General features: G+C 41.9%; 2 protein-coding genes across 3 annotated transcripts; one reads left to right on the forward strand and one right to left on the reverse strand.

Annotated features, from left to right (window-relative positions):
* LOC110436438 (replication protein A 32 kDa subunit B-like) lies at positions 9,306–10,489 on the forward strand. Its single transcript, XM_021463537.1, has 6 exons — positions 9,306–9,395; positions 9,520–9,617; positions 9,853–9,930; positions 10,014–10,187; positions 10,250–10,333; positions 10,411–10,489. The coding sequence occupies exons 1-6, from the start codon at positions 9,306–9,308 to the stop codon at positions 10,487–10,489; spliced, it is 603 nt and encodes a 200-aa protein (XP_021319212.1).
* On the reverse strand, positions 10,646–15,035 carry LOC8070917. Of its 2 annotated transcripts, XM_021464046.1 has the most exons (11): positions 14,768–15,035; positions 13,646–14,383; positions 13,349–13,513; positions 13,083–13,220; positions 12,733–12,925; positions 12,254–12,634; positions 11,883–12,078; positions 11,658–11,756; positions 11,252–11,505; positions 11,095–11,173; positions 10,646–10,972 (listed from the first exon to the last, which is right to left on the reverse strand). In XM_021464046.1, exons 6-11 carry the CDS (start codon positions 12,478–12,480, stop codon positions 10,826–10,828), a joined length of 1,002 nt encoding a protein of 333 aa, XP_021319721.1. In that variant the 5' UTR covers positions 12,481–12,634; positions 12,733–12,925; positions 13,083–13,220; positions 13,349–13,513; positions 13,646–14,383; positions 14,768–15,035; the 3' UTR covers positions 10,646–10,825. The 2 variants fall into 2 exon arrangements, with proteins under 2 accessions (XP_021319721.1, XP_002447633.2); XM_002447588.2 differs by lacking the exons at positions 10,646–10,972; positions 11,095–11,173; positions 11,252–11,505; positions 11,658–11,756 and having other exon boundaries at positions 11,815–12,078.

Genomic DNA, 16,574 nt, shown 5'->3' on the forward strand with positions numbered 1-16,574 from the left:
AACCCTTAACAATACACCCTAAACCCTGAACCCTAAACCCTAAACCGTAATACCCTAAACCTTTTAACCTAAACCTTAAACCCTAAACCCTAAAACACTAAAACCATAAACCCTAAACCCTAAACCCTAAACACTGAAACCCTAAAACCCTAAACCCTAAAGCCTAAACCATTAACCATAAATCCTAAAACCCTAAACCCTAAACCCATATCCCTAAACCCTATAACCCTAGACCCTAAACCCTAAAACCCTAAACCCTATACACTAAACCCTAAACCCTAAACCCTAGACCCTAAAACCCAAAAACCATAAACCCTAAACCCTAAAACCCTAAACACTATAACCTAAACCCTAAAACCCTAAACCCAACACCATAATCAATAAAGCATAAACAATAAACCCTAACCCCACACCAGATAACCCTAAACCCTAAAACCCTAAACCCAAAACCTTAGACCCAAACCCCTAACCCCTAAACCCTTTACCCTAAACGATAGACCATGAACCCTAAACCCTTAACCATAAACCCTAAACCTAGGACCTAAACAATAAACCCTCAACCCTACACCATCAACCCTGAACAATAAACCCTAAACCCTAGGCCTAAACCCGAAACACTAAAACCCTTAACCCTAAACCCTAAACCCTAAACCCAAAAACATAAACACTTGAACATAAAACCTAAACCCTTGAACATAAACTGTAAACCGTTAACCCAAAACCGAACACCAACAACCCAAAACCCTAAACCCTACACCCTAAAACCCTAAACCCTAAACCCTAGACAATAAACCCGAAACCGTAACCCTAGACCATAAACACTAAAAACCCTTAACCCTAAACCCTAAAGCCTAAACAATAAACCCAAAACCCTAAAACCCAAACCCCTACTGTCTAAACCGTTAAACCCTAGAACCCGAAGACCATATTTGAATTGTTGAAAATAACAAGATTGACAAGGCAACTAACTACACTAAAAATTTAGTCCTCGTTGAGATGTGAAGCGATTTTGAAAATCGCTACTGAAGCACTTTCGTTTGTTTGTGTCAAAATATTATGCAATCAATAACAAACTAAGCTCACGAGATTCGTCTGGGATTTACAGTTATACTATACAATTAATTTTTATTTTCATCCATATTTAATGCTTCAGGTTTGTATTCAAATATTGGATGTAACAAGTACTCTTCAAACCTTTTTGGTTATAAGGACAAACTAAACAAGACCATATTTGAATTGTCATAGAGAACAAACAAAGCCGTGAGGCATTTGATTTGAGCAACACCTAAGGCACCAAAAAAGACTAAGTTTGACATGTCATCTTAATGATACTATTTCGAAAAATGTTGAGAAGCCAACATTATAGAAAAATATTTTTTGAAACTAGTCTAACATTATTATTTTCAAAATTTGGAACCAATATAATTAAAGAAAATGAATGTATTACGTTAAGATTAAAATGCAAGACACTAACCTCAATGATCTAGAATTGCGAAAACTAAAAAATTGACCAAGGTCTTCCTCTTGCTTATGGGGGGCAGCAATATCGATGACACTGTGTACGGTGAGGTGGATACATTGGGAAAAAGGGTATGGGGCTGTTTGAGACTCATCCACCAACTCTGCTCCACAAACTACACCCTGCAACATTAAGCGGCTACACAAAAAATTAGAGTTTGTGAATTAACTCTTTACATGCTCTCACAAATCCATAGTTTTTTCCCCGAACTGAGCGCTTGGAATTGAAACCGAATGGCTAAAAAACATTGAGCAGAGCTAAAATAATTATAGCAAAGCAGTCCCAAACACCAAGTAAATTAAATTCTCTCTCCAGACCAGCATAAACAATACTATAGGACCGTTGATCTAGCGACACTGAGATCACTATTTTTTTAATAAGCGTAATAAACAACTTGAAGAGAGAGGAAATTGCTTGCTAATACTAAAACAGAGATATGGGTGTACGGTAAATTGGACCTTATTATAGAAAACCTGAACGATGTGAATACAAACTACATACACAAATAATATCACTTTGTTATAAATTAGGTGTCAACTAACCGGGACAGGGCCTTGATGTTGTGTCACATCCAAACGCAGAACCGAGGAAGCCTATGAAGATCATTACATCTAGTAGCCAGGCGCAGAAATTGATCATAGACTAGCATTAAAAAGGGTCTGCGAGCGTATCCACCTTGGAGCTGTGAACGATGCCTATTTACTCGGTACATCCTTTTGTCCAGACCAAGGGCGGATGGACAGAGGCAATGTGAGTGCTAGTATGAATGGAAAAAGGGACACCGAGATTAACAAGGCAGTTTCGCCGTACAGAAAATTAGTAGTTGTATTATGCAATGGTAAGAATGTTTTAGTTAGTTCTAGTTTAGATGATAGAAGAAAAGGATTTTACCTACTGTACAGATTTAGTTTTTTAGATGCCAGATAATACAATATTAACTAATTAGGGTTCACTAAAATTACCTCGTGATTACCTAGATAACTGTGTAGTCATTATTTGTTTCCGACTAAGTAAAAATACTAAATGAATGTGGGCAGACTGATGAAGTATTGTGGATGCTAAAGAAGGGAGTTAGGAGTGAAAGTGGAGAAACGCCGTACACTAAAATAAACACAAATTGATTGCTTCCATGCTAACGATAGGGATGACAGAGCCTCGTCGAGAACAGAGGGGCACGGGAGCGCAAAGGGCGAGAACTCAGGGTTCCTTCCATCTGGGCTGCCGCCTAGTACGTAGACTAGACAGTTCTGCGGTACCAGACGGCTTCTGGGGCACGATTAAAATTGCAATTGATACCTATCTACTACTACTCCAGTCCTGCAACTCTCTGACGACGCCGCGCGACAAGCCATCTGGGCAGGTACTCTACGAAGACACTGACAAGGATCTACGGAAATCCAATAGCGTGCGCGGCCTGGCTTGCTGCGAACAGCGAATATGCATTAATCATTCTGCTTGAATGATGCGCAATGGAAGAAACTTTAAAAAAGTTAACAAAAATCATTGATTCCCAATAAGTGAGCGGTAACTCAAGGTTAAGGATTCAATAAAAATAAATGGAAATATTAACTAATATACACGGTTAGCCTAAAAAAATCACGAAAGGTATTTTACTTTAAATTAATAAAACAAAAAACACTGATAACTTTATATATATATATATAATATAATGCAAAAGGGCTAATTTAATCATTTTAGATTATTCAATAATGATTTATCTATTACAGATTTGACACACAAATTTAAAATAAGACGATCGATCAATCATGATCTGTCCAAGTCAACAACACCCGTCTTTTTTAGAGAGAGGAAGTAAACTCTAAAAGAATAGATTAATTACTGGTTGAACAAGACGTGGCTGTATAATTGACCGTATATCATCTTCTGTTCCATGCAACTAATGAAAACAATATATATTTGGAACAGCATGTGACTAGACATATATGACAAAGTTGAAGCTTGCGTGCGAACGTAACCATCATCTAATTAGACTAACATTTGCTTCACGACAACATCAGGGAGTCTATAAGGCTATGCTAAGTTATGGTTTTAAGAATAATTCGGTTACATCAAAGATACTGCTGCACAAAACAGGGTGCTGAAATCGCAGAGTGGTTTCCACAGAATATCTAACCGTGTGTTTGATTAGAGAGCGGGGCGAGCGGGGTTGGAGCAAACCCGTTCCAGTGGCTGTTTGGTTGAATGATGGGTGTTGGGTTGGCTGCGAAGTAGAATATTCCTCTCAAATGCGGGTTGGACTCGACCGTCAAGAGCGGGGTTGGAGCAAAGCGGTTCCAGTTGCTGTTTGGTTGAATTATGGGGGGTTGGGTTGGCTCCGGAGTGCAATATTCATCTCAGATGCGGGTTGGACTGGTCCGTCAAAATTTGGCGGACAGAGCCGCTCCAGCGGGGTTGATGATCATCAAACACTAAAATCCTACAACCAAACACTAAACGGAGCTGCTCCGTCGCTAATCCTTCAACCAACCAATGAAACATGTGGGGAATGACCACAAAATCGAAGTGCAACGAATGACTCTTTTGAGTTGGCTCCATCCCAAAAACTACTGATTGTATCCAATCCAACCTATCGAACCATCAACCGAACACACGGTAAAAAACATGGTTACCAAGGAATAAAGCAATTGTGGTTCAGTCTAATGGTTTGTCGTGGCGAGGTTTAATTATACACGACACTACTAGCTGCTCACATGGCAGAGTGGTTTTAACGCATTATCTAAATAAAATGGTTCCAAGGGAATAAAACAAAAGGTGGCTCAGCGTAATGGTTGGTCGTGCCGGGGTTTAAGTAGGCACGGAAATATAATTTTATCGTGTCCAAATTGACACAAAATAAAATAAGAGTGGGGGCAGAAAATCTCAAGGGCGTGGTCGAATTATAGTAGAACTGCATCACGTTATTTGGGAAGGAACACCACATTTAACTTGTATGACATAATTAAACACTGCATAGTAACATGTACTCTCTCGAAAAGGTAACTAAAAAACAGTTGGGTAAAAAAATATAAGTGGTATAGAGTAGTTATATAGAGGGGCAGTTTTCCAGTATTAATCATATTGAGTACAGATGAATGTTCGAACTGTGCAAAAACTAATGATAGATCGGTTGGCAAAGACTACGGAGCGGGATGCGAGAGCACCGCGGTTCGACTCGTAGCAGCCACAACATTTTTTTTCATTTCCAATACGAATTGTGCATGGATATGCATGGGATTGTGCGGCCGGGTTTGGGCAACAAAGCGCGTGGATTTCAGGCGACGTGCGGAGAGCGAGCTCGTGTGGGCTGCAAGAGGAGAGCTAGTGCAAAGACGAACTAGGGAGCAAGAGCCTCGACGACTACGAGGGACTTCGGAATAAGAAGATCCATTCTTAATGCATGAAACTAGTGAAACGGCAGGTAAAGAAATGTCAGCTTTGTGGGCACGTGCAACCTCAGCGACTTCTTTTGCCAAGAGGAGTTACATGTAGAGTGCTTCTTGGTCTAATTGGATGAACACATGAGCCAAAACTTGTGCAGGATTTAAATTTCATATTATACATTAATACAATTAAAAGTAGGAAGACTGGTAGATCTGCTATCTATAAGCGGATAATAACATCCAGCGACGTTGGACTACTGTGATTTGGAGCCAGGCCGGTAGCCAAAAGACACACAACAAACTAACGGGTTTAGAAAAAAAAAAGAATACAGGTTAAGGTTCACCTAAATGAAATGGTTCAACAAACTGGTTATTACAGCTGTAAAAAATTCAAAAACAAAGGAAGACGTCAGAACAGAAGAGGATATTCGAACGTGAGAGGGAGGACGAAACTACTATACACAAATGAAATAGAAGATCTATAATAACGATTACTTGCTCCCTAATGTAACGAGCAACAAAAATAGACTGAGATTACTTGCTGCCTAAGATATTTTACGAAATATCAACAACTAACGAGTAGATTAAACAAGAGCTTTAATGCCGGCCGGTATCAACAAGGGATACACACACTGAACCTTAAAGTAGGGTACACAAACCGAAAAGTACATTGAAAAGGGATACATAGTTTTCTAGGTACACATCAACATGGACGAGTGATAAAAAACATGCTTAATGTAGATGCTAAACATACAACAACATGGATAGAGTGGTAGCAACGACTCAACGATAATACTAAAGCGTCCGCGACGCGAAGGGTAAGAAGCTACATGCGAGAAAGGCTACTCGTTGACTATGAAGAAGCGGATATGCTGGTGCCCCGCAGTCTCCCGGATGAGCACAACATAGGTGTCGCCAGCCCTGAGACCACTGATGTGCACGAAGTCCAGCCAACCAGATGAAATGCGGGCAAGCTGGTCGCCGAAAAATGGTCGAGACAGCACTGCAGAAAACTTGTTGCGGGTATCGTCACCATAGTAGATAGTAACAGGCATATTGCGAGGCAACATGGCTGAGAAGTGCGTCCCAAAGTACTGCATGGAGCCATGTAAATGATGGAACAGCGCAGAAGGTTAGGAAATATCAAGCCGATGAGGACATAGAATGTTGAATCAAGATACAAAAAAAAATTCCAATAAAGATCACTTACAAAGTAGCCGGCATAGATATGGGTCCTGACTAGTCTGACCACATACAAGGGGTATGAGGCGACCCGATTCAACCATAAATCAGCAATAACCTGCATTATGCGCGGAGTCATGTGGACCTTGGGTCCGAGATCGTACTGCATCCCAAGTAAATGCGAGGGAACTGCGAGTAAACAAGTGAGATGTATTAGTGCAACTGATGAGTGCATCTAGTACTATGGGTGCGCCAGGGAGAACGCTAGTAGTTTGTACCTTGTACGTGTGCCTGGACGGGTGGGGATCCGGGAACAGGAGCAGGATGAGGAGTACGAGGGGAACTGGACCTAGGTACACGAGGAACAGATGGGTGTGCGGGTGGACGCATTTTGACGTCTGAATCAAGGCCGGGAGGAGGGGGGACAGTACTATCCTTGGTAGTTGCATGAACATGAAATGGTCCACCAGTCGGCGAATGGATAGTTGCCGGAGAAGAAGGCGGACGGGGGAAGACAAAGTGTGAGCTACCCGGCGAATGAAGTGACATCGGCTTCTCAAAACCATTGTGGCCATACAACCTCATGACAAACCTGGAAGGCCTTACAAGAACAAAGAGTCCTACGTCAAAACACAGGATACGCTCGGCAGCTACGAAATCAGCCCAACCAGAAGACCCGAAATACACCCGGCCACCCTCGTGAACAACCGATACTTGGTGAGGGAACATGGAATCGCCGAGGAGGTGGACACGCCCACCAATTTCACGTCTGAACTCATGAGCAAAAGTTGAGGGGAGTGCCTACAAGCATTGTGAAAGATGTTTTTGGTTAATAAATATAGGCTACAATAATGGCTTAAAATAGTTACAATACAACAAGCGGAGGAGCTGGGGACTAAACAAGCAGGGCCTCGATTGTGGTGTACAAATTAATGTATAAGAAAAAAATTGGTGCTTCCATTAGTTTTGTTATTATCTGGCAAATATGGGGGGTCAATGGGCCGTTTTGGCCTCTGAGGCGGTCCGCCTGTTACTACAACATCACAGTTCATGATTAAAAAGTATAAAAAGGAGAAGGTACTAACGACACGAGTCTTGAAATCTCCGGTGAACTGTTTTATGAACGATCGGGTGCGATGCAGAGGGAGAGGGTCCAGCACGATGGGCTCCTTGCACGCAGCGGGCTTCAAGCCAACCTATTCAAAAAATAGACAGGGAGCCATTGAGTTACTGAATCAACGACGTTCATAATCAACAGGTGAAACAGCTTCATAACTTCTGCGATTAAGGTTTCAACAACAGTTTCAGAAATTAACGTGCTCATATATATGCATGGATACTTACTGGTTCAGACATGGGTTCCTGCCTAGGATGGATTGGTTGAGGCGACAGAATAGGGCGAGGGCAAGGGTGCAGAGGAGGGACAGCGGTCGGCGACTGCACAGCGGGGCGGCGTGCAGATGGGGTAGTCTGCTGCCCGACCTGAGGCGAGAAAAGAGGAGAGCCAGCAACGGGTACGGGCTGAGGGCTACGACACCCAACCAGGGTTACACGACCATCCTGCAGCTCCATACGCTCGAAGAACATGACACCATACGCGCCACCAGAACCTTCTTTGTTGAAAGAAGGTGAACTAACCTGAAACGTGTACACAAACAATTGACATCTGAAAGAGGACTCACTAAAAAAGGGGTGTATCAGATGCGAGGTCAAGGTTTAAGCCAAAGAACCTGAACGCGTGAAGCATTAGTGCACTGTGGAAGAATCTGGACGTCATCGTCGTCGGAAGACTGCTGAGAGGCTATGGCATCGAGAAGGCGGCCCATATCATCCGAACTGTCGGGGTCGGGGTGAACGTTGTCGATGGGACTCTCTACCATGGGGCGCTTTCCAGCAGCAATTTCCGCGGCGGCAACAGGATCGGAGTATATGGAATGGAGGCGCTTAGGGTTAGGAGATTGTTCGATATGAGAATCGTCGGGATGCAAAGGGCTCAATGGGCGCTTGGCGGACAAAGTGTCATCGGACGTGGGCTGGGTGGCCTGTGGAGTCTCAACACGGGCGACTGGATCCATTGAGGCCGCAGGAAGTGTGTTATAAAAAAGAACTGGTTGATTTGAGCGAGTACGCAATGTGCAGGATGAAGTGTATTTATAGAAGAATAGAGGACATGAGGTGTCAACTTGTGAACAGAGTATGGGCGAGTGGGTGTTCATAACATTTAAGAATAGAATTCTGGAGTGCCTTCGGACGAACTGTGGACAAAAGAAGTGATGGAGCAAGTCAGTACAATGAATGTGCTGGTAAAGGTGAGTGATAGGTACAAGTCCAATAATGTCTCTGTAATGGAGCTGGGGGTGGGGATAAGCAAGCAAGACAAGAGAATGATACTAGCTTGACTATGAAGCAAACATACTTCTCTACCAACATGAAAATGGTAGTGTTGTGCCTGAATAAGCAATAATAAGACAACAGAACAAAGATAGCCAGAGTGAAACAACTTACTCGATAACTTGACTGCAATAACTTAGCTTCAAACCAAGAAACGCGATAAACTCTGATACGATAATTAAGACGTAAAAAACTAAGATTGTGGATTAGAGCGTGCTTTTATACAAAAATGGTCGTGGGATTGAGAAAATATGAAAGACAAAAAGTGTAAATACTATCCACTTTATCCACCAAACTATGAAGGAAAAGCCTAAGTAATAGTGGAACCGATAAACTCGGATACATGACACGAGGATATAAAAGTTACGGTCATTGGGATGGATTTACGGGCAGACATATTGTATACCATGGGTCTAATGACTAGGTTCGTATCACCAAAAATGAATATATGGATGACAATGCATGTAGTGCGGGTGGAAAAGACATTAACAAAAAGGGTTAAGTTGAAAAATATGAAGACAACATATAATGAGGCTAAACACTGCATCTGCAGTGAGCAAATAGACGAAGAAATCAAAAATGAAAGCGGGAAGGAGAAGAGGCAAGAAAAAAAATTGAAATTTAAATGAGGATAGGCGCCTCCTTGCATGGGAAGCCAAACTAAATGACCACGCACTCCAAGCACAAACCAATAAATAGGGACCAAACTCTACGAGCTCAAGACCATTCAAACAATGTCCATGGAGGACTCAAACACAAGATCAATAATGCCCGATGAAAGAGCAGTTGAGGGGGGGATAGCGAGACAAGTCCCGTTTCGATACCCAAACAGGATGAAAGTTACTATAAAGATGATTAGGGAAGCCAGTGGAGTCTCGAGGGACCAAGGAAGGCTGGTGATCAACGGGAGCCAGGTGTACACGGTAATTGAACAATTATACAAAGTCATTTCCAGCCTTGATCTTGCATTGATGTATGATGTACAACCTGGCTTAGGATAATAAGAATGATGTACAAATGACACTTGAACATGGACATTCTTTTCAGGTGGAGATATGCGGCATGCTGACATCAGTGGAACAAGAAGAAAGATGGACGGACTATGAGTTATACGATGGCACCGGCTCCATAAAAGCCCGTATTTGGTAAGATCAAGGATATGGGGATTTGATATTAAAAACTACTAGTAATAGTGCAATTAGATGTGCTCTTACACTATTTTTCAATGCTGAAAAAATGCCATCGGACTGAGACAAACTACTGTCACTAAGGCCTAGAGACGAGGAAGGTTACACCGACATGAGTGGCTCTAGGTAAGCGTGGTTCTACAATTAGAAAAAACAGAATACAAGCCCAAGGCTATAAGCTTCAACATTGCAGGGTTGGAGGGTACTACACAGTTAATGCAACCTGCACGGTGATAGATGGCGATGCGATGCTGAACACTTTATTAGCCAGGTGGGATACTAAAAAAAACAATGCGTGAGGCCGACTGTGGCAGCTGCTTACATTACTGACCATCACGACACCTGAAAACGCAGGGAAGTGACCGACTACAACACGTTAACTGTACACATGTTGAGCGTCATACATGAGCATTTAGATCTTCAAAGCAGACGAAGTGCAAAGATTGATGGTGAACAGCATGCGACAAGAGCGCGCCTAGAGATCGACAAGGAAGGGGTTCTGATGATCATGGCTCAGGATGAGGAAAGGTGAGTACGATTGAAACTACTGTTGTTGTATGCTGTTAAAAGGGTCCCTTCCAATCCGTCAGGTTTGATGAAAACAGGTACAACGAAGAAGGGTTGACGGAAGAATACATAAAGTGCAAAATGGGTCTAGACAGCCAATCCATGAGGTAACATGACGTGGTTACGAAATTATAAACTGGAACTGATACATAGATCTAACAACTTTTTTAACTTGACATAATAGGAGGGTGCTGGATGGTTTGATCAACGACGGACTGATTTACAACACCGTGGACGAGTGTCACTACAAGCGGGCTGGGTAGCTAGTAAATTTTAGATAGAATGAATTGTTTGGAGTTGTGAAATATGAGTGAGGTGCATGTGGTTGTAAAAGTGTTGACGTGTGTTCCTGCGTTAAACAGTCCGCTCATGGTGATTGCGTTTCTGGACACTGCTTACTTAGCAAAACGCAATGCAGGTTGCAAATACTAGGTACATTTATACATGTTATACCATAGTCCAACTAAAGGAGCTTAAGATAAAATACCTATAATACATCAGAAATATTAAGTCAGGCAGCATTGCCAAAAAAAAGGAATAAATCAGTATAGTGGCTGTAAACACTCAAACAAAGTCTAAATACTGCGAAAAAGGACTGCCTATCCTTCAACATAGTTGGATAAGGGGAGAGGCGCCAAAGGAGGTACAGCTTCGATCTGACGAAATATTGAAGGGGCTGATCCAAGATTATCGGCAAGTGAGGCCAAATCAGCAAGCAACAGTGCAGATATATCATGAACCTGGGACTGAAAAAAGAATAAGCATGATGAGTTATGCATACATAGATTGGTGGGCAACTTGGATTCCAGAGAGTTTAGATTCCTGAATTAACCAAAGTGACTAATCAAGCTATCTCGCGAGCACGTACCATGTCAACGGTTCCACGCAGCTGAGAGCCATCAAAACAACGGCAAAAGTTTAGGCAAAGCACACCAGATCGATTTGGCCTGAAAAGGGGAGGATTAAATATATATAATCAGTCAGTATGCAACAAAGGATATTAAGATAAAACGGAGTGTACAAACCATTTGAACTGACTTTGGCCGTGATAGAAAATTTCTACACGGGCCTCGTTCCATGGGAGGGGCCAGCCACTCAGTATGACACGCGAGACCCTCGTCATTGCCGATTTGAGTATGTTGGCAATGCGCTGGTAGAAGGCAGTAGTGAATGTTGGACAAGTGGAAGAATAGAAGGGGTCATAGACAACAATTGTGTTGTCCGACATGCGCCATGCAAAGCATACCCAGCGATGCTGAAGTAAGGCAGGGAAGAACAACTATACAGAAAAAAAGAATAAGTGAGATAAAATAATAGAAACGAATTTAGAAATAATCACATTAAACAAGGAGTTACTTTTATAATTAGCGAATACATAACAAACGAGAAATACCAAAAACAAAAGGTAGTGTGCGAGTACTACAAACTTACAATCTTGCATGAGGTCACATCATAGGAAATATGTGGTCCGTAAAAAAGTGAGGACACAGTAGGATCAGCCAAGTCGAAGGAACCGGCAAGCAAGGATACCTGTAATAAAAAAAGAGTATCATGCGAGAAATGTAATGAAATGACACGAAAAGTTTGATTATATAAAAAACAGAGCGGTACATGAAAATTAAATAGCATAAGGGGTATAACAAATAACTGGCAGACCATGAAATCACACTCAACATAATGCCTCCAACGTAAGGGACCTTCATTAACATATAAGTGGTCATCAAACTGCTTGAACCTACAGAGTACAGCATCAAAGAGCTCCATTTCCAACTCAGATTTGCCAAGGAACTGGGACTTCACAGCAGAAGTCCGTACCTCAATATATTTTGGACAATAATGAACAATCCAGGGCCTGGTGGACAAACGCCAATTGTAACATAACATGGTTAATTACTATAGGATGAATATGATTTCAAATTGGAAATAATCTCGCTGCAATGGATTATTGCGATAGTGAGAATTTAATTTTCAAAAAGAATGATTATTGACAAAAACTACTGACGGAGATTGCTACGAGATAGACATACTTATCAATATCTTCAACCGAAACGATCCTCTTGTACATATCAGCAGCCATCGAACGATCAATGAGATATGGGCAGCCGAGTTCCCATGGAGAACGAGATTCGGTGCGGGCCACGGATCCTAAATTGGGGATCGGATAAGAAGGGGATTCATCAGCCGTGTGGGGTGCATTGAGATCATTGCACCTAATGTCCTTATCGGATCTAGAACGTAGAAAAAAACGAGCCATTGCTGCGCAGGAACTAAGACTATTCTCAAGGCGACGACATGAGAGGGGGGGGCATCAGGATAGGAGCATGTGTACTTCCTCTTTAGCTGCAGTGAGTTGTGCACATGCTTTCCTGTAGAACATGGGGATTCTGATTTCCAAGAACGGCATAGACCTGCACAAAGAAAACAAAAAGAAAACTAAAGTTTATTCGAAAAAAGTATGAAGAATGCCAGGTAGATAAATGCAAAATAATTAGGGAAGCAGGCAAACCGGCATGAGGGCACTGCACAAATGTAGATGGCTGGTAGCTAAATCCGTTAGCATACGGCTCAATGATACGGAGTAATAGAGACATCATTTTCACGGCCTCTTTGCCAGTAGACGAACTGGCTTGGTGTTCAAAAACTGCTGAACTAGAGTGGCTTTGGAAATCAGACAGCGCAACAAAAATGGGTCCAGCAGCCTAGATCAAGAAGAACCGTTTAAGTTAAGTATAGTGCAAATTAAAAGGTATAAACAGTTGCGATAGTTGGTCAATAAAAGTAAAAAGAATGGTAAAACATGTAGCGCTACCAAAAGTTTGAAAAAAATAGAAAAAACAGAATAAAGAACGGCAGTACCTCATCTGGGATCTTGAGAACACGTGTCAACGAGGTGGAAACATCCCATAAGTCTAACATGCTGTCTGGAATACTGCTTTGAAGAACAGAACGGTTGGATGAAGCCCATTGATAGCAAACCCCTTCAGGAGATCTCAGCTGCATATAGATGGGTATAGAATTGTTAGCTGCATAATAAGTTAACGGGAGATCTCCAAAAATTAAGACCGAACAAAGATGATAGCAATGAGTCAGACGATTGGAAAAGGACACTACACATAACTTACCTTAGGCATACACGGAGATCCGATGGAATTCAAACAAGAACCAGGATAGCTACTGTCGGCAGCAATCATGGCCCTTAAGCGATCGTATGTAAAGCAACGGACACGAGGAAATGACGTGTGATCCATGGAGAGGGGACCTAAATCAACACTGTCTAGGTACAAAACCTGCATGACAAAACATAAGGTTAGATACTTAGTTAAAAAGAAAACACAAGTACACTACAAAGGCGAAAATCCTGACTAATGAATTAACTGCCAGTACATACTACAGAAAAACATGTAAATACAAGGTAGTACCTGTAAGAACAAAGAACATCCATAAATATATGGGGTTTTCACATTGCTTGATAAATCTGCCTTCAGCTTGGAAACAGCAGCGAGTAGTCGGCGTAATACAAAATCAGCCCAATCATAAGATCTGATGTTGGAAGGATCAACGATAGCATGCATATAGTCATCAGAGACACGGTCATGCTTTCCGCAAGGGGCGAACAATGAGGACATTACAAACAGAACAAAAGCGGCCTTGAACTCGTCCTGCTCAGTAGAAGTCATTAACGCATCACGTTCTCGGACGAGAACAGCTTGTGCAGCCTTTATACTACGGAGATGACTAAGGTTGATCTGACCGGGTACTGCAGTAATCGATGCATCACTGAGACCTCGCTTTGCAACTGCAATGACTATACATCGACCAGCACCAGGAATACCAAAAACCTTTGCAATATCTTCCTTGGTAAAGTGAATGACAGTTCCGTCACATATGTGTATGGACTGGGACGGTTCGTCAACCCGAGACATGAGCCATGCTGAAAACCGAAGGTTGATCTGCTTGAGCGAGGGAAAATGAAGCAAGCCGTCAAAACCTACATCCCTGACCAAATCTTTTTGCTGCGCACCAAAGGTTGAAACAACCTCGTGTATAAGCCTGACTGAGCATCGTGACGCTACAGAGCCTGTATCCATGTTTGTGGAGATGTCCATAATACTCTGTTCAGAAATTTTAGCTGAATAGAGTTGAAGATAGAGAGAACACTGCAGACAAAATCAGAAACTGAATGAATGGCTGCGAGCAGTGATGTAAAAAACAGTACAAAAGGGGGTGAATGGAATATAAATACATTTTCATTGTTGTGCAACTAAAAAGGGCTTAATAAAGCGCCGGACTAAGCCAACTATATCAAGACTAGAATACAAGCATAACAGATCTAATAGGCAGATCTATATGAACTGATGAGACGAGACGAGGAAGCGTGGACATAACTATGCCAATTTTTTTTGGGTACAACAAATAATGAACAGAAGTGATGACTGAAAAGGAAACATAGAAAAAACCCAACAAGTTTGATGATTTTAGCAAAAGGTCGCTGCGTAATAGGTATGCGAAAATAAATTACGGATCCGAGAAGATAGACGTACCGATTAGCTTGCAAAGAAACCAGCGCTTCATCAAACAAAGGGCCTGCTAGGGATAGATGGAGGATGAAGCCTAGAGAGATTCGGAAACTGACTGGGGGGAGGGGGGCGAAGCTTTGTAGATTCCACGGGCTGGGTGAAGTAGATCGAACGAACAGTTGATTGAGAGATATGTTGGAGAATCGGTTGTGTGGAGAATACTTTAGAGATGAGAAAGAAACAGAGTAAAGCGGGTCAACGATGGATGAACACTGGAAGTAATGAACGAAGTCGTAAAGCTTGCCGCACAGGGAAAACCAGAGAAGATCCGGATACATCCATAATGGACGGTTGGGGCACAATAAATGCAAAAACCAACCGAGTAGTAAAAAAAAATTACTCTATCCGTAACAATATGTGACCTGCTCAAACCTGGTATAGAAATAAGGAACTAGCGCGAGAACATCCACGTCAGCAAACACGCACGAATCTAAGAAAAGAATCGAACGGTTAAACATAGGGTGGGTACCTACCGCGGGTTGCAGCCTCACATTTGCCAGGGAGAGCAGGTGCTCGTAGGCGGCGCGGTCGACGCGGTGGAACGCCAGGACGTCGTGCACGATCAGCTCCATGGATGGCGGCGAGTTTGGCGAGCACAGCGTGGTTGGCTGGGCTCGTTGGAATCAGAAATATTCTGGCGATGTAAATAGTCAGACCCATCACCCATATGTGTACTTGCACTGTATAAGACGTACAGTTTACCGGTATTTTCTTTAAAAAAAATAAGAAATTGGTTTCACACTCATAATAAAAAATGAAAGAAGACGAAAGAAATGCGCTTTTCCATGGAAAATTTACTGTCACGGTAATATTACGAGAACATCCTTTATACCGATCGTTTTGAACGTGAGACTAATTTCTTTCAGCTTTTGGTCAGGCAACAATCTAAACAAACACTGTGATCATGGAAATGGATTTTGGAAGCCAAAAGTATGTTTGGAGTGGCCTTATTGGTTTCTTACATGTTCATTTAAGGGCTGTCCCAATGCTAAAATCATATATAATTTTTTATGTCTATTTTATATAGACGCCACACGTAATGAAAAACTATATTTTTAATGAAAATATATTCTACAAAATAATCTCTTGTCTAATTACATGTCTTATTTCTCTCTCATCTAACTATCACAACTCTTGATGTGTAGATTCGATAGATTGATTGCCAAGTGACTACTGTCTTTTTTGCAAATAGCTAAGGTTACATAAGAGTGCATATAAACTTTTTTTGTTGACAACAAACATCTTCTTTTTTTTAGGAAGCCATTTGGCGCGCTTTATTGATTTTGCAAGACAGTTACATCGTTCACCAAAGCTCCTAGCAGAAACCTAGGGGGTTCATGGACCCAATTACAAGTAAGCTTCTCCTGAAGTGCTATTCTAGCTAATTCATGGGCTACACCATTTGCTTCACGATTATAATGTTCTAATGAAATAGAAACAAAATCAAGCCACATCAGTTCGCACTGCTCATAAATTGGACCACTGATTGTAGCTGTGAATCCCCCTTGTCGCATTGTATCCACTACCTCCAAGCAATCAGCTTGAATTCTTATTCTATTGCATCCCATTGTCTGAGCTAAAACCAATCCTTCTCTAAGTGCATTTACTTCAGCAGTAATAACATCAGACATGAATTCAAGGTAGTTAACACTGGCCCCCAGGAAAGAACCCATTGAGTCCCTTATAATCGCACCTGTTCCTCCCGATCCGAGTTCGGGTGTATAACTTGCATCTACATTCAGTAGTAATTCACCTTCAGCTGGTCTTCTCC

Source organism: Sorghum bicolor, chromosome 6 (assembly GCF_000003195.3).
Source record: "Sorghum bicolor cultivar BTx623 chromosome 6, Sorghum_bicolor_NCBIv3, whole genome shotgun sequence".
NCBI classification, from domain to species: domain Eukaryota; kingdom Viridiplantae; phylum Streptophyta; class Magnoliopsida; order Poales; family Poaceae; genus Sorghum; species Sorghum bicolor.